At 38.1% G+C, this 19,516-nt stretch overlaps 1 protein-coding gene across 1 annotated transcript; it reads left to right on the forward strand.

Moving 5' to 3' along the window:
* The first annotated feature begins 1,930 nt into the window (after positions 1-1,930).
* On the forward strand, positions 1,931-6,980 carry LOC137257669 (NADH-ubiquinone oxidoreductase subunit 8-like). The gene is made up of 6 exons (XM_067795032.1): positions 1,931-1,988; positions 3,272-3,334; positions 3,655-3,744; positions 4,118-4,290; positions 5,096-5,224; positions 6,426-6,980. Exons 1-6 carry the CDS (start codon positions 1,952-1,954, stop codon positions 6,555-6,557), a joined length of 624 nt encoding a protein of 207 aa, XP_067651133.1. The 5' UTR covers positions 1,931-1,951; the 3' UTR covers positions 6,558-6,980.
* Positions 6,981-19,516: the final 12,536 nt, after the last annotated feature.

The following is a 19,516-nucleotide window of genomic DNA, read 5'->3' on the forward strand; positions in this document are numbered from 1 at the left end:
ATACGCCACGGCTATCCCTCCCGAAACATGTCAAAGAACGCAAAACTATCGCTAGAACTCGTGTTAGCATCAGCTGTCCTTTTAAACAAAATCTACTTCGAGACATTTTTGTTTACATTAATAATTAATTCAGATTTTACATTAATAATTAATTCAGATATCTGATTGCATGTGGGAAATGGCATGGACATTAAAAAATGTTAATTGACACTGCCACATATCCCTCAAAACCAGAAAGTTTAAAACTATCACAAAGCGCTGTAAACACATTTACAGTTTTGTTAAATAATAAGATCAACAAGAAAAAAAAAAGAAGTTATAGACCTATAACCCCGAAGCATCACAAGCATCAATCAGATCAGATTAGCCATATGTCATATATTTCACACACATCACATACACCCTAACAATCTTTCTACAATCATAAAACTGTCACAATTACCTGCAAACACCTTTCACCTGACGGTATATTCGCCTCATAAAAATAAACGTGTACTGCACTTAAGGGCACCACATACGTGAAAGACGTTTTAGAAAGTGGCGGGTCAGATCAGATCAGCGATATGTCACATTTTTCACACACCTCAAATACACCCTAACATTGTTTTTAGTTTATGAAACTATCACTATTACTTGGAACCACATTTCACCTGATAGCATATTCCCATCATAAGAATTAAAGGTGTATGTGAAATATTTTTTGAAGCAATAACTAGAAAAACTCAAGCAACGGCGTGTATGATTACACGATGCCATTTAGAAAATGTTCAAATGCAACATATGTCATGTTTGGGATTTCACTTTCTTAGTAAAGTACAAATTCTCGTACTTTTTGGTTGAGTCCCATCCTGGATTCGAACCTGCACCCTCAGAGTCAGGCACCTAATCGCCAGCACACAAAGTCAGCCGCCTAGCCCGCTCAGCCACCGCGACTTCCACAAAAATGAAAGTTGGACAACTGGTAGTCTAGACTGCGTACTTTGTGTACCCCTCTGATAAGTGTAAATTGGCACGGCTCCCACGGCCGAAAGCTATGATTACACGATGCCATTTAGAAATTTGCCAATTTACACTTATCAGAGAGGTACACAAAGTACGTAGTGCGGGTTCGAATCCAGGATGGTACTCAACCAAAAAGTACTAGAATTTGTACTTTACTAAGAAAGTGAAATCCCAAATATGACATATGTTGCAACGCCGTGTAGTATTTCAATGGCGGATCAGAACACATCGGCGATATGTCACATTTTTCACACACCTCAAATACACCCTAACCATTTTGTAAGTCATAAAACTATCACTACTACTTGCAAATACCTTTCAACTAAAGGAAAGTTAAACGTATGTGTGAAAGACGTTTTTATCGACACAATTTAGTCTATCTTCGCGGTGAATCGAGAATGGAAGCTAGTGAGCTATAACATACCGACTCGACCTTTGCTACAAATCTACTGTCTTAATACTGACAATAATAGCAATTATTTAACTTAAACTGAAGTGCCAAAATAGTTAACTTATCTTCTACATGTAAGTTTTCAGTTGTCACAACACTCGGCGAATTCAATCAGCTGTTGAAAATAAACCGGGCTCAATCATAAATAGTAAGCTGCCCAGTGTAATCCCAAATAACGCAACATATCACCTTGTACTGAAATACGTTACCAAACCTTACATGTTGCCAGTAATGTGGTCGTTTCATTCTGGACTCTTTTATTAAGATCATTAATATTCATGCAACTATTCACAGATTTTCCGCGAAAATATCTTCTGAAGCAATTATGTCTTTGTTATTTTGTCATATAAACAGTATACCGTCCAAGAGTTCATATATCATTTGTGTTACATGGAAGAAAAATTGTGGAGTCTGACGTTCGAACCTTCTTTATCGAACAGTTGATATAATACATTTGTATGACAATAATCAGAGTTACGTCCCCTTTGTATCTCCAAGATGGCGACGCTTAAACTTTTCTCCGCGAGTCGGAACGGTATAAAGTTGTTTTCGCTTACTATTTTCATTTGTATTCATATTGGCAACATCGGCTTCTATTCACAATATGCCATTTAATATAGTGCATATGCTTTTATCCTTACCGATCTTCTTTGAGAGCTAAAGATGCAACATATTATGTAACCTCGTTTGACCTTACCGTTCTGAACATAACAGTAGCGTTGGTTTTCGGACACATTTCACCTGTAAAGTAAAGTAAATCTTGTAAATTATGCGTTTGTTTTGAAGTACATCAAGTTCCTATGTTTTTGTTATGTACACGCAAGCTGGTTGTCATGGTATTTAACCCCAGGTCCCGAAATTATACAAATGATAAAGTAAGATCACGTGTAAACAACCACAATTTACTTGTGTAGATTTATGGCAAAAAATATGGCTAATCGTTTAAACTCATTTGCTGAGATTTGATTAAGCTATGCAAAGTGAACAAATTTAATGTCAGACAAATTGAACAAATCCAAAGTACCTATGGAAGTATTTCCTAGTCACCAGTATACTGGCGTTTCCTATTCTTGCAGTATTTACGGATGTCAGCTGAAAAAATAATAAAAATAGTTCTTATTGTGTGAATGCTTGTTGTTTTCAAATGAAGAGACTCCTCCTCTAACATCTGCATCGATCAACTGCTTGATCCATTTTGTGTATTACCAATCTTGAGCTTGGTGAAAAACAAAGTTCTCTGCCACTGACTTAATGAGGCATCTCCTATTCTTGCAGCACAACAAGGAAGTAATGTTATGAAATATAAGGAAGAGAAATCCTGCCAGAAAGGGCGGGAAAAAGTATAATTTGCCCAAGTGTGTAAAAAGTAAGCAATATTCATTACACTCACTGCAAAATTTTGAACATTTGCACGCTTTGGTCACTTCTCAGTTATCAGTCAGTGATTTTTACAGCTGCTGAGTATTGTGCATAGGCAGTCTCAGCTGAAAACCATGTTTGCCGTGAGAATAGGAGACAGACCTATACTTCAGATAACATTGATACCCATAAGGATGTGGTTTAGAATTGGTCTTCCACCCATGCTCATAAGAGTTAACTATTGGGATCAGGTGGTTAGGCTCGCTGACTGGACTCTGAGCATTATCACATCCCAATTGAGTAGACTGATGCTCATGCTGTTAATCACTGCACTGTCTGGTCCAGACTATATTATTTACAGACTGCCACCATAAAGCTAGAGTATTGCTGATTGTGGCATTAAAGAACAGACAAACAAAAAACCCACACATACTGAGCAACTGTTGATTTCTTGTTTAGCCCAAAGTCTGTTACGTCATACACTGAGACCAACCTGTTTGGGACAGAACAGATCACACTGGAGTAAGTAGATTTTGTCACATTTGAACTCATGTCAGCCTAATCATGAGCTACATGTGATTGTTTGGAAGAATTGTTCATCTGTTAGCTGTGCTGAAAGGTTTAGTTTGTTAAGTATATTCTTCAGTCATTGGTTGTAATTAACCAGGGGTTGAAGACAAAGTTGCAGAGAAGTGTCTGTATCACTAGAGAGCTGTATCTTCTGTCAACATAATCTATGTGTTCATGAAAATCTTTCACATTTTTACTCTGCTTTTAATTTTAAACTGCTAGAAATCAAAATTTGATGAAGACATTGAGCATGTTTATGTGTCTGTTGCTAGAGGATGTCAGTCCACCTGAGCCAGGCATGGACTGGAAGTCGACCACAGACAGGGCTGCTGTCACCGCTTTCTGGACTGAGCTTCTGAAAGGTTTGTTGTGTTTAAAATAGTCAGCAACATTGTTAGGATTATTGACATTGATGAAGACAAGTTTACAATGTTACGAGGTGGACCGATCATTGTTCTCTTTTTCTGGTACTAAACAGTCATTTTCATGACTGGTTTTCCTGTCAAGTTGTTCATTGAACTGTGTCTAAACATACCTGTTTCTCAATGACATGTTAATCAACTAAGGTAACTTTGAATTAGCATTGAATTGTTCTAAAAAGAGAATTATGATGAGAGAAATCACTGGTTGGTTGCAGTTATTTTGTATAGCTATCCATAATGAATACACACTTAGTCACAAGTAATTTGTGGTTACTTTTAAAAACATATACATATATTAAACAATCACTGTCAGGTTTTGGAGTGACTCTGGGTATGATCTTCAAGGAGCCGGCCACCATCAACTACCCCTTTGAGAAAGGCCCCCTGAGTCCAAGGTTTCGTGGTGAGCATGCCTTGCGACGCTACCCTTCCGGTGAGGAGAGATGCATTGCCTGCAAACTATGTGAAGCCATTTGTCCTGCACAGGTAAACTGAACCAGCACTTCTGTCTTGTGGCCATGGTTATCAAAGTAAGAACTGCTGGTCCTGACTTTCATGAGCTGTCTGATGCCTTGTTTGTTGTCATGGCAACTCAGGTGGTAATTATCAACACTGAGGTTCATATGTTTACTGAAGATGTGATATATAAACTCTGTAGGCTTGGGTCTTGGCTTGAGGGTCCAGGTAGGAAATAGTGATTCTGATGACAGATGGGTCAGGTTTGTGTCTTGGTTTGGAAGTCTTGAATCTTGACTTACAAGCTATCAACTATCAACAAGACCTTCAAGATTTCCAAGCAAAGACCCAAACATACTTTGTTGTTATCTCATGAAGGATTAATGATAATTAACACCAGTACTCTGAATGGTTGTATCCTTCATACGACACATTTCCCTGTAAAAATTGTCACCTTTTATGTAGTATATCTGAATGCCATTCAAAGATCTCGTGGTTGATAATGCCCAATGGAGGTAATCCATGTGTAGATATTGGTTTGATCACAATGATCAGCTGATGCTTGTTTAGGTAAAGATGCTTTTACATGTATATTTCACTATTTTTTTGTGCTGGTTTTGTAGCGGTAGAATTGATAGAAATGTACACCTAAAATGTAAGTAGTTAAGTTGTGCATGTTCTTTGTTGGTATGAGGAATATCACACTTCTCTTTATATTTTTAATTTCTAATTATTGTAATGTTTAAAACTGAAATGTTCTTATGAAGTTCTGAGTACATGTCATGTGTGGGTTAAGAAGTTGTGAGAATCTTGAGCATGTCATGTTTGGTTTCAGGCTATCACTATAGAGGCGGAGGCACGGTCTGATGGGAGCAGGCGTACGACCAGATATGACATTGACATGACAAAATGTATCTACTGTGGCTTCTGTCAGGAGGCCTGTCCTGTTGATGCCATTGTGGAGGTGAGTGATCTCCCTTGCTGGGAAGCACTCTGTCATTTTCCTATAATTTTAGTATAAACTAACCTTGATTGTAGTCTGACATTGTGTAACAGTTGGTCAACTGAAACTATAATTAACCACTGACTATATTGGATGGGCAGTGCTTATGGTTAGACAGGGAGTAGGTTAGCACAGTGTGTGGTGACCTGGAATCTCAGGTGTGTTTAGCATGGAGAGTTGTCACAAATCTTGATGTCATTATCATTTGTTATGTTTGAACTAAACAGCAGTAACTATGGTGACTGTAATGATCTTGATGTCATTATCATTTGTTATGTTTGAACTAAACAGCAGTAACTATGGTGACTGTAATGATCTTGATGTCATTATCATTTGTTATGTTTAAACAAAACAGCAGTAACTATGGTGACTGTAATGATCTTGATGATTAATGATGATGTAAGTACAATAATGTTTCGGGAATTAATGACCTGGTGTGGTCTGGGATGCTGTAGCCGACTATGTGGGTGTGTCACACAGCTGTCATCTGATCAGCTCATCCCAGATTTAGGATCATTATGATCCTTCCTCAGTAGAGATGAAACGGTATACTGCAGTATTTTATATTTTGGTTAAGTGCACAGAAATTCACTTTGAAAATATGCAACATCTGCTTTTCGTAGTGAAAATATCGTCTTAGTCACCTTATGCACATTACTTTTGGAATGTCATCACAAATATTCCATGTGTTTGATTTCTAGATGCCATCTTCATGTAGCTACCGTTTCTGACATTTCTGTGCCAAAGTGCTATTGTCAGCAACTCATGATTATTCCATTGCATGAGACCCGTGAAGTTCCCGGTGTAGAATAGGCCTTCAGCAACCCATGCTTGCCATAAAAGGTGACTGTGCTTGTCGTAAGAGGTGACTGAGGGGATCAGGTGGTCAGGCTGGCTGACTTGTTTGACATGTGTCATCGGTTCCCAATTGTGCAGATCGATGCTCATGTTGTTGATCACTGGATTGACTGGTCCAGACTCGATTATTTACAGACCGCTGCCATATAGCTAGAATATTGCTGAGTGCGGCGTAAAACTAAACTCACTCACTCACTCCATTGCATGAACCAGTGAGTTTGTGTAAAGGCACTTTTGTTTGGGTTCCAGTTTCAAGAAGATTTCGTGAACGTGAAACTGAGGTCCTCCTGTGTTTCTTTTGCAGGGTCCCAACTTTGAATACTCCACGGAGAGCCGGGAAGAACTGTTGTATAACAAGGAGAAGCTCCTCAGCAATGGAGACAAGTGGGAGGCGGAGATAGCCGCCAATCTACAGGCTGACTATCTGTATAGATAGACATGAGGTTGAGTGAACCATGCCAGTCAGCTGATGTCACACACATGGAGGCTCAAGACAATGAAAAACTTAACTAGGAAGTCAACATTCTGAAACAGTGTATGGAGATGAGTTGTTTGAAGAAAAAGCAATGTACTTCACTACAGTTATCAAGAGTACATTGTTGTTTGTTTTATGCTTTTGTTGCCCTAAGCCTTTGTGTACAAAATGTTGCTGGTTGCCATGGTGAAGGAGAACGAATGAGAGACTTTGCCATCTTGGAGCTCCGTGTGAGTACAGTAGTAGTGAGCTTATTTATGTTGAAGATTACTTGTGTCTCTCTGTTTGTACATAACGTCTGCAGATGTTACTAGGACTCTTGGCAGTGGTGGGGACAGCTGTGGATCATCACTGGAGAAACACAAATAAAATATATCTTGTTTACAATGCCTCATTTTGTCATAGCACAGGATGCTTATAACATGCACACACCAACAGCATTCACCTCATAACACTGAAATATTGTCACCAACAGTATTCACCACAATTCTGAAGAATTCTCACCAACAGTATTCACTACACAATTCGGAAGAATTCTCACCGTTGGTATTCACCACACAATTCTAAAGAATTCTCACCAGCTGTATACATCACTGAATTCTGAATAATTCCCACAACTGTGAAAAATTGCCACCTATAACATTCACAAGACAGTTCTGAAGAATTCCACCAATAGCATCCAATATGATCCACATCATTATCTGAAGAATTCCCACAAATGGGATTCACCACACCATTCTGAAGAATCTTTATCCATATCATTCACCACACCATTCTGAAGAATCTTTATCCATATCATTCACCACACCATTCTGAAGAATCTTTATCCATATCATTTACCACACCATTCTGAAGAATCTTTATCCATATCATTCACCACACCATTCTGAAGAATCTTCAGTAATAGCAATCACCACACCATTCTGAAGAATCTTCAGTAATAGCAATCACCACACCATTCTGAAAAATTCCAATCAATAGGATTCACCACACCATTCTGAAAAATTCCAATCAATAGGAATCACCACAGCATTCTGTACAGTTCCCACCAATAGGAATCACCACAGTATTTAGGAATCACCACAGTATTCTGTACAATTCCCACCAATAGGAATCACCACAGCATTGTGTACAGTCCGCACCAGTAGGAATCACCACAGCATTCTGTACAGTTCCCACCAATAGGAATCACCACAGTATTCTGTACAATTCCCACCAATAGGAATCACCACAGTATTCTGTACAATTCCCACCAATAGGAATCACCACAGTATTCTGTACAATTCCCACCAATAGGAATCACCACAGCATTCTGAAAAATTCCAATCAATAGGATTCATCACAGCATTCTGTACAATTCCCGCCAATAGGAATCACCACAGTATTCTGTACAGTTCCCACCAATAGGAATCACCACAGCATTCTGTACAATTCCCACCAATAGGAATCACCACAGTATTGTGTACAATTCCCACCAATAGGAATCACCACAGTATTCTGTACAATGGCATTCACAAGACCATCAGAAGAATTATAAATGATACTATTTACCACACCATTCTGAAGAATTATTAACAATAGCATTCACCACACCTTTCCGAAGAATAACATGCATCACACCATTCTGAAAACTGCCAAAAATAGCATGAGCAAGAAGTTCAATGCACAGCCTAATGATCGCATTTCCTCCCAAACAAAAGGAGACGGTATGATAAAACTTTGTTGTCGGTGAAATGAAGAGCCTTCCTACCCCCAACCCCAACCACCCCCTCCACATGACACGTGTCCGAGTGCGCGCCTTTATACACCACGGGGCAATGTGTCAGCTACTGAGAAGATCGAATCTGGATCAAGCAACCAATGATCGATATTTTGAACATTGGTCCACGTGTTGTTGCGACGATGGCTTGCAAACAGTGGAGCACAGACCCTGTCCCCGAACCATGAAGTCGCTTGTTATGACAACCATGGATTGCATGGTACTAGCTCGCACCTGGACTCTAAACGGACTTATTGATCTCTAGTGAACACAGATAGAGATGACTCTGAATGTGTTTATTAAAATACATGCATACATGTTTATACTACTGAACAGCCACGTTCCTATAAGTACAACGGGAAGCCTCTGTAGGCATTTTGGGTGATGCCTTCTAGTATAACAGAAGTAAAATTATATGACTCTATATTACAAGTATTGCGTGAATATACCAGATAGATAACCACTCAGTAATACAGCTCTGGGTGACGGATGTAGGAAATAATCCTTATCTGCAACATAGATGAAAAGAACACCTGTGGAAATCAAGGATAAACAAGCAGCACAGTCTACGAAAGACTAACCTCAGGTTTTATAGACATTTAGCGACCCGATCCAGATATCCTCCACTTCATCTTCTGATGCAGCTCGAGAGCCATGTAAAACTCAATATACATGTAAACATTTAACGTCACGTGATAACGTCAGATCGTTTGCGTTATGGAGGTCATTGAACCTTCTCCCGGATACTCACGACTTCCATATCACCGCCACGATGACTACTGCTGGTATAGCTGCCAAAATGTCACGGAAGTATATGTGTACATCCGTTTTAAATTCCACTGATATGCGAAGTCGTCCCTTCTGCCTTGCTGTGTCGGGTTCCTCCATTGTCAGCCTGTCACCGATGTACTTCAGTCTTGAAGCCACGGTCCACACCTGGCGCCTGTCCATGGCGCCTTGTGGAGCCGATCTGAAGAGTGCCTGTCACCTGATGACGGAGCTAATCTGTATATCGCCTGTCACCTGACGACGGCGCTGATCTGGATATCACCTGTCACCTGACGACGGAGCCAATCTGGATATCACCTATCACCTGACGACGGCGCTGATCTCGGGAGCCACCTGTCACCTGACGACGGAGCCTATTTGGGAGCACCTGTCACCTGACGGCGGAGCGGATCTGGAAGCACCTGTGATCTGACGACGGAGCCTTGTGTACACCTGGAGCCGATCTTGAGAGCACCTGTTACCTGAATATGTAGCTGATCTTGAGAGCACCTGTTACCTGAATATGTAGCTGATCTTGAGAGCACCTGTTACCTGAATATGTAGCTGATCTTGAGAGCACCTGTTGCCTGAAAATGGAGCTGATCTTGAGCTCAGGTGTCACGTATTGGTAGATTTTACAAAGTCTGTGCTGAAGGAATGTTGCAGAATTCTGTGTCATCAGACAATGATGTTGAAATGTTAGTACCGGCTTGTGAAAAGGAAGATTATTTTTCTTCCATGGAATTTCGGAGTGTGTAAATACTCTGGTAGGTTTACGATAACCCTCACCCAATAACATCAATTCATCACAGTCACGTCATCTTGCGCCATGTAAAACAGACGTTATAGATGTATCTATAGGAATCTACACAAGATTCCATATACCTTGTCTTCTGAGGTGACACAGTGCCACCAGGTATGTTGTAGTAGAGTGGACAGTTCACGTCTTCTCCCATGTACAGCGCGAAGAGAAATATTCAAACTCTTGGGGCGTTGTTTTTGGTTTCCGACTGAAGGTAGCTCGGCGGCGCCATGTGGTCTCGAGATCCCTCCTCATTCTACAGCGGACGAGAGATTACATAGAAGGGGCACCTGAACCAGTCAGTCTGATGTCTCAGTGATTTGACAGTGCTGGCATAGAAGGGGCGTGTTTAATGCCGAAGGGAGCGCATTAAAGCTGTACTCCACAGGGCCACTCACAGTCAAAGTGTATTTTCATTACAGTTGAAAGATAGAAACTGACTGAAGTTCGCTGAAATGATAAATAATCATCATGGTGCAATTTGAAAATGGTGATATTTTATCATGTCATTCATGTGCTGTGGTTTTCATGTGTCCAGTAATAGAGGGTGTCGTGTGTCGAGTAATGGAGTGTTTCATGTGTCGATTAATGGAGTGTTTCATGTGTCGATTAATGGAGTGTTTCATGTGTCGAGCAGTGCAGTTTTTCATGTGTCGAGCAGTGCAGTGTTTCATGTGTCGATTAATGGAGTGTTTCGTATGTCGAGTAATGGAGTGTTTCATGTGTCGAGCAGTGCAGTGTTTCATGTGTCGATTAATGGAGTGTTTCGTATGTCGAGCAGTGCAGTGTTTCATGTGTCGAGCAGTGCAGTGTTTCGTGTGTCGATTAATGGAGTGTTTCGTATGGGCTTTCAGTTGTCAAACGTGCCTAGAATCAGTCGGTATACATTCTATGATATTATTATTTCGATCTTAAGTCTTGACAGAATTTAACATTTCTTTGAAACAACCGTTTAAAGTTATTTATTGTATTTTGAACCTGTTCAGTACATCATATAGTCTGTCTCAAAACCCCTGAACCGCAATGTTTTTTCCCTTGCCGCCCATTCTTCCTCCAATGCTAAAGAGCTAAACGAAGCAAGTGTAGGTTTCCTCAGGTGGACGTCCCTTCTCACTAGGGCTCCTTTTGAACTTAAAGGGGGTTATTTGTTATTATCAAAAGCTATTATATATTCAGAGATCAAATGTTAGTCTGTAGAAAATCGTCTTTGTTCGTTACCCGTCAGTTTGGCAAAGGTGGACGATATTCCAGTCACGATGGTGCTGAAATTTAACCAATGTGCTGAGTGAAACATGCTCCCACCGCTCTCTCTCCCCAAGGCATGAATTAAGGAACTCAATGCAGCGTCTTGCCCGAGTGTGTGCAGATCAATGCTAGTCGATGAAGCGATCCCTATCTGATGGTGGAGAGAGACAAGAGGTGAGGTTTCAGAGGTCTGAGGCGACAGTGTGGCGGCTACAGTTTGCAGTGCAGTGCACAGACAGGGAACCTCAAGCCTTCTCAACGTCTTCCACAAGGTCCAATCAACTTTAGGAGGCTCCGTGTGGGATGCTGCTAAATACACATGCTAGAGGCTGTGGTTTTTGTAACACTGTAACAGAGTTTGCATTTTATTAAAGGTCCATGGTACTCCTGACAGGATTATTGTTTAACGTCCGTTCAGCACTATCCCAGCCATACATCGACGGGTGGACATCAAACTGAGTTCTGATAGACTAGTGTTTTACTCCAAAGCACTACTATATTTCATATGGAAACGTTGTCTCACATTGTACTTATCGGGGGATTCGAACTGGAGTCTTCGGTGTGACGAATGCCTACACCACTAGGCTACCCCAGTGGGGCTAACAGTGGGGCACTCTGTCCCTTGCACGACCGAGATTTATTTGGCAGCTGTCAAAATCAGCAATCAGCCATTAGATCTTACATTGAATTGTACATTATTTGATCACAAATGATCTTGCTGGTGTCCGCCACGTGAAACAATGGGTGAACAACTCTTGAAGAGAATACTCTCCAACCACGTTCTCTCCACGGATGCAAACAGCTGGGGGATTTATAGTGTATATATGATCTGCTCCATATGTATTTGAACATGATATAATCATTAATCTATGTATCGGGAACACTGTATTATATATGCACAGAACCTGCGTGCATTACGACATGATCCCACCCCAACGTATAGTATAATCATGTATAGTATAACTATGTAAAGTATAACCATGTATAGTAAAACCATGTATGGTATAAAAGTGTATAGTATAACCGTGTATTGTATAACCGTGTATAGTATAACCGTGTATAGTATGACCATGTATAGTATAACCATGTATACTTTAACCGTGTATAGTATAACCGTGTATAGTTTGGTGTATGGTATATTATAACCATGTATAGTATAACCGTGTACTGTATAACCGTGTATGGTATAACCATGTATAGTATAACCATGTATAGTAAAACCATGTATGGTATAAACATGTATGGTATAACCGTGTATGGTATAGCCGTGTATGGTATAGCCGTGTATAGTATAACCGTGTATAGTATAAGTGTGTGTAGAATAACCATGTATAGTTTAACCGTGTATAGTATAACCATCTATATTATAACTATGTATAGTATAACCGAGTATAGAATAACCATGTATTGTATAACCATCTATAGTATAACCGTGTATAGTATAACTATGTATAGTATAACCGTGTATAGTATAACTATGTATAGTATAACCGTGTGTAGTATGACCATGTATAGTATAACCATGTATACTTTAACCGTGTATAGTATAACCATGCATGGTATATCCGTGTATAGTATGACCATGTATAGCTAAACCATGTATAGTATAACCGTACATAGTATAAGTGTGTGTGGCATAACCATCTATATTATAACCATGTATAGTATAACCGTGTACTGTATAACCGTGTATGGTATAACCATGTACAGTATAACCGTGTATATTATAACCATGTATAGTACAACCGTGTATTGTATAACCATGTATAGTATAACCGTGTATAGTATAACCGTGTATAGTATAACAGTGAATAGTATAAACACGTATAGTATAACCGTGTATACTTTAACCGTGTATAGTATAACCGTGTATAGTTTGGTGTATGGTATATTATAACCATGTATAGTATAACCGTGTACTGTATAACCGTGTATGGTATAACCATGTATAGTATAACCATGTATAGTAAAACCATGTATGGTATAAACATGTATGGTATAACCGTGTATGGTATAGCCGTGTATGGTATAGCCGTGTATAGTATAACCGTGTATAGTATAAGTGTGTGTAGAATAACCATGTATAGTTTAACCGTGTATAGTATAACCATCTATATTATAACTATGTATAGTATAACCGAGTATAGAATAACCATGTATTGTATAACCATCTATAGTATAACCGTGTATAGTATAACTATGTATAGTATAACCGTGTATAGTATAACTATGTATAGTATAACCGTGTGTAGTATGACCATGTATAGTATAACCATGTATACTTTAACCGTGTATAGTATAACCATGCATGGTATATCCGTGTATAGTATGACCATGTATAGCTAAACCATGTATAGTATAACCGTACATAGTATAAGTGTGTGTGGCATAACCATCTATATTATAACCATGTATAGTATAACCGTGTACTGTATAACCGTGTATGGTATAACCATGTACAGTATAACCGTGTATATTATAACCATGTATAGTACAACCGTGTATTGTATAACCATGTATAGTATAACCGTGTATAGTATAACCGTGTATAGTATAACAGTGAATAGTATAAACACGTATAGTATAACCGTGTATAGTATAACAGTGTATAGCATAACAGTGTATAGTATAACAGTGTATAGTTAAACCATGTATAGTATAATCGTGTATAGTATAACCATGTATAGTTAAACCATGTATAGTATAACCATGTATGGTATAACCATGTATGGTATAACCATGTATAGTATAACCAAGTATAGCATAACCATGTATAGTTTAACCATGTATAGTTAAACCATGTATAGTATAACCATGTATGGTATAACCGTGTATAGTATAACCAAGTATAGTACAACCATGTATGGTATAACCGTGTATAGTATAACCATGTATGGTATAAAAGTGTATAGTATAACCGTGTATTGTATAACCGTGTATAGTATAACCGTGTATAGTATGACCATGTATAGTATAACCATGTATACTTTAACCGTGTATAGTATAACCGTGTATAGTTTGGTGTATGGTATATTATAACCATGTATAGTATAACCGTGTACTGTATAACCGTGTATGGTATAACCATGTATAGTATAACCATGTATAGTAAAACCATGTATGGTATAAACATGTATGGTATAACCGTGTATGGTATAGCCGTGTATGGTATAGCCGTGTATAGTATAACCGTGTATAGTATAAGTGTGTGTAGAATAACCATGTATAGTTTAACCGTGTATAGTATAACCATCTATATTATAACTATGTATAGTATAACCGAGTATAGAATAACCATGTATTGTATAACCATCTATAGTATAACCGTGTATAGTATAACTATGTATAGTATAACCGTGTATAGTATAACTATGTATAGTATAACCGTGTGTAGTATGACCATGTATAGTATAACCATGTATACTTTAACCGTGTATAGTATAACCATGCATGGTATATCCGTGTATAGTATGACCATGTATAGCTAAACCATGTATAGTATAACCGTACATAGTATAAGTGTGTGTGGCATAACCATCTATATTATAACCATGTATAGTATAACCGTGTACTGTATAACCGTGTATGGTATAACCATGTACAGTATAACCGTGTATATTATAACCATGTATAGTACAACCGTGTATTGTATAACCATGTATAGTATAACCGTGTATAGTATAACAGTGAATAGTATAAACACGTATAGTATAACCGTGTATAGTATAACAGTGTATAGCATAACAGTGTATAGTATAACAGTGTATAGTTAAACCATGTATAGTATAATCGTGTATAGTATAACCATGTATAGTTAAACCATGTATAGTATAACCATGTATGGTATAACCATGTATGGTATAACCATGTATAGTATAACCAAGTATAGCATAACCATGTATAGTTTAACCATGTATAGTTAAACCATGTATAGTATAACCATGTATAGTATAACCAAGTATAGTACAACCATGTATGGTATAACCGTGTATAGTATAACCAAGTATAGTACAACCATGTTTGGTATAACCGTGTATAGTATAACCAAGTATAGTACAACCATGTATGGTATAACCGTGTATAGTATAACCAAGTATAGTACAACCATGTATGGTATAACCGTGTATAGTATAACCATGTAGTATATCAAGCTAGAGTCTTTGGCGTGAAGAGTGAACGCTTTCACCACAACGCTACCCCACCCCCAACGCCGCTGTATCGGGAACACTGTATTATATATGCACAGAACCTGCGTGCATTACGACATGATCCCACCCCAACGTATAGTATAATCATGTATAGTATAACTATGTAAAGTATAACCATGTATAGAAAACCATGTATGGTAAAACCATGTATGGTATAAAAGTGTATAGTATAACCGTGTATTGTATAACCGTGTATAGTATAACCGTGTATAGTATGACCATGTATAGTATAACCATGTATACTTTAACCGTGTATAGTATAACCGTGTACTGTATAACCGTGTATAGTTTGGTGTATGGTATATTATAACCATGTATAGTATAACCATGTATAGTAAAACCATGTATAGTAAAACCATGTATGGTATAAACATGCATGGTATAACCGTGTATGGTATAGCCGTGTATAGTATAACCGTGTATAGTGTAACCGTGTTTAGTATAACCATGTATACTTTAACCGTGTATATTATAACCATGTATGGTACATCCGTGTATAGTATAACCATGTATAGTTAAACCATATATAGTATAACCGTGTATAGTATAAGTGTGTGTAGAATAACCATGTATAGTTTAACCGTGTATAGTATAACCATGTATAGTATAACCATGTATAGTATAAGTGTGTGTGGTATAACCATGTATTGTTTTAACCGTGTATAGTATAACCATCTATATTATAACCATGTATAGTATAACCGTGTACTGTATAACCGTGTATGGTATAACCATGTACAGTATAACCGTGTATAGTATAACCATGTATAGTATAACCGTGTATAGTATAACCGTGTATAGTATAGCCATGTATATTATAACCGTGCATAGTATAACCATGTATGGTATAACTATGTACAGTATAACCATGTATAGTGTAACCATCTATATTATAACCATGTATAGTACAACCGTGTATTGTATAACCATGTATAGTATAACCGTGTATAGTATAACCAAGTATAGTATAACCGTGTATAGTATAACAGTGTATAGCATAACAGTGTATAGTATGACAGTGTATAGTTAAACCATGTATAGTATAATGATGTATAGTATAACCATGTATAGTTAAACCATGTATAGTATAACCATCTATAGTATAACCATGTATAGTACAACCGTGTATTGTATAAAAATGTATAGTATAACCGTGTATAGTATAACAGTGTATAGTATAACCAAGTATAGTATAACCGTGTATAGTATAACAGTGTATAGCATAACAGTGTATAGTATAACAGTGTATAATTAAACCATGTATAGTATAATCATGTATAGCATAACCATGTATAGTTAAACCATGTATAGTTAAACCATGTATAGTATAACCATGTATGGTATAACCATGTATAGTATAACCGTGTATAGTATAACCATGTATAGTATAACCATGCATAGTATAACCAAGTATAGTATAACTATGTATAGTATAACCATGTATAGTATAACCATGCATAGTATAACCAAGTTTAGTATAACTATGTATAGTATAACCATGTATAGTATAACAGTGTATAATTAAACCATGTATAGTATAATCATGTATAGCATAACCATGTATAGTTTAACCATGTATAGTTAAACCATGTATAGTATAACCATGTATGATATAAACGTGTATAGTATAACCAAGTATAGTACAACCATGTATGGTATAACCGTGTATAGTATAACCAAGTGTAGTAGAACCATGTATGGTATAACCGTGTATAGTATAACCAAGTATAGTACAACCATGTATGGTATAACCGTGTATAGTATAACCAAGTATAGTACAACCATGTATGGTATAACCGTGTATAGTATAACCAAGTGTAGTACAACCATGTATGGTATAACCGTGTATAGTATAACCAAGTATAGTACAACCATGTATGGTATAACCGTGTATAGTATAACCAAGTATAGTACAACCATGTATGGTATAACCGTGTATAGTATAACCAAGTATAGTACAACCATGTATGGTATAACCGTGTATAGTATAACCAAGTATAGTACAACCATGTATGGTATAACCGTGTATAGTATAACCAAGTATAGTACAACCATGTATGGTATAACCGTGTATAGTATAACCAAGTATAGTACAACCATGTATGGTATAACCGTGTATAGTATAACCATGTAGTATATCAAGCTAGAGTCTTTGGCGTGAAGAGTGAACGCTTTCACCACAACACTACCCCACCCCCAACGCCGCTGAATTAGGGACTGAGATACTGAGTATGATATTACCCCGCATTTATCAATTTACAGCAACATCACGGCGGGGACACTCAAGGAACGTGTGTGTGCTGGTTAAAGTCGACACACGACCAACTGCAATACTGACGCTGCAGGGCGGCAGGACTGAAACAGTTTTCTAGATTCATCAATTCTAGAACTTTCATTCTAATGTGTTAATTGTTTAACACGGTGCCAGTGACTGACATTATGGACATCTATCTTCCAGCAATGAAGAAATTCTCCAAACTTTCGACTTGTCACCTCACCCATCCCACGGGGCTACTGGAGACCTTATCCAGATAGTGTGCAAAATAGTTTCTTGCCATCTAGTGAGGCTAGCTATGCCTGAATGTTGCTAACCCGCAAAATAATTGACAAGCCTGTAATTTTAATGTAGCAACAGATTAAGAAAAATACATGAGAATAAGACATTGTGGGCATTACGTGGATTTCATCAAGACGCTAGTATGAGGAATATTTCCCTCAGGCCATAATCTTTCATGCATTATATTATATTATATCATAATAACGTAATGAGTTAGAGAGACTGATATATTTACAAAATGACTCCCACGAGAATTCACTAGTCAGTCGGGTCAGTGACTAAGCAGATTTACTGGCCCAACGAGATTTTTACTAGCCATGGGCTAGCGGGGCATTTCCTATTTTGCAAGCTGGGTCCTGACCGGATTTCCCACCTACAAAAACATGTGTCATGATACGTTAAGTGAGTGAGTGGGTTTAGTTATACACCGCTTTTACCAATATTCAAGCAATAGACGACTGGAGACACCAGAAATAGGATTCCTTTGGATTAGCGACATTGATGTACTGTAAGGCCAAGGTCGGACTTCCAGATGAAGGACCTTGTGTTCATGACACCGTCATGGAATTGAAAAATGGACGTCTATTTAAAAACATGAATAGCAGGTGTTGTAAAAAACCACCAACACACCCTGAACCTGACCATTTGTTTGTGAATGCAGACAGAACACGGCATGTTACAGCTGTAAATGTGGATATAAAACCAGAGCCACTGATACTGTAGTCTTGGAATTGAAAATGGGTCATTATTCGAAAACTTTATCACGTATTGAATGCGCAAGTCCGTAAGAATGACTCTAGTATGTATTTGAAACTAATGGTTTGACTCTCCGTGTGGCTCCCAAGAGTCTACTTCTGGTGACACTGTCCTTGTCTTAAATCAATACTGTACTTAACATGGTTTGTTTCTTATATGCCGGGCAAATGTAAATAATCAAGTGATGAGCATCAATCTACACAATTAGGATACGATGTACGATGTGTCAGCGAACCTGACCAGTCTATCCCCATCTCTTACATAGAACATGGGTTTCTGACGACCAATTCTGACCATTTTCATGGTGATTTCACTTGATGAAAAACAATAACTGGTGCTGTAGCACTAGTGTGTCATACAATACATTGAGTGATATTGCCAGCAGCAATTCATTGTCTCGGCTTCGATGATTCAGATTCATCCTAGAGGTATCTGGCGATCTTGAAACATCTGGTGTCCCCAAACAGGTTCACAGGGAGACTGAAGCTGAATGTTGCCATACGGGCAATATAGAAATCACTTACAGACAGAGAGAGTTGCTTTGAGCAGTAATTCGGTCAGTGTCGGGGGATGATCCAAGATGTTTGTCATCACATTCAAATGAACCAGCACCAGAAGTTCAGGTTTCTCATAAATAGAAACATTTGAGTTCCTGGGTAAGCAGCAATAAATGGATGAACAAGTCATCAGAAGATGACATCCCCCCTCCCCTCCCACCCCCCCCCACCCCCCCACATATCTGACAGTTACTTAATGTTTTTTAGACTTAGTTTGAATTGTTTCCATGGAATTCATGAGCAATATATATGCCATATATCTGTAAAC

This window comes from Haliotis asinina, chromosome 1 (genome assembly GCF_037392515.1).
Source record: "Haliotis asinina isolate JCU_RB_2024 chromosome 1, JCU_Hal_asi_v2, whole genome shotgun sequence".
NCBI lineage: Eukaryota > Metazoa > Mollusca > Gastropoda > Lepetellida > Haliotidae > Haliotis > Haliotis asinina.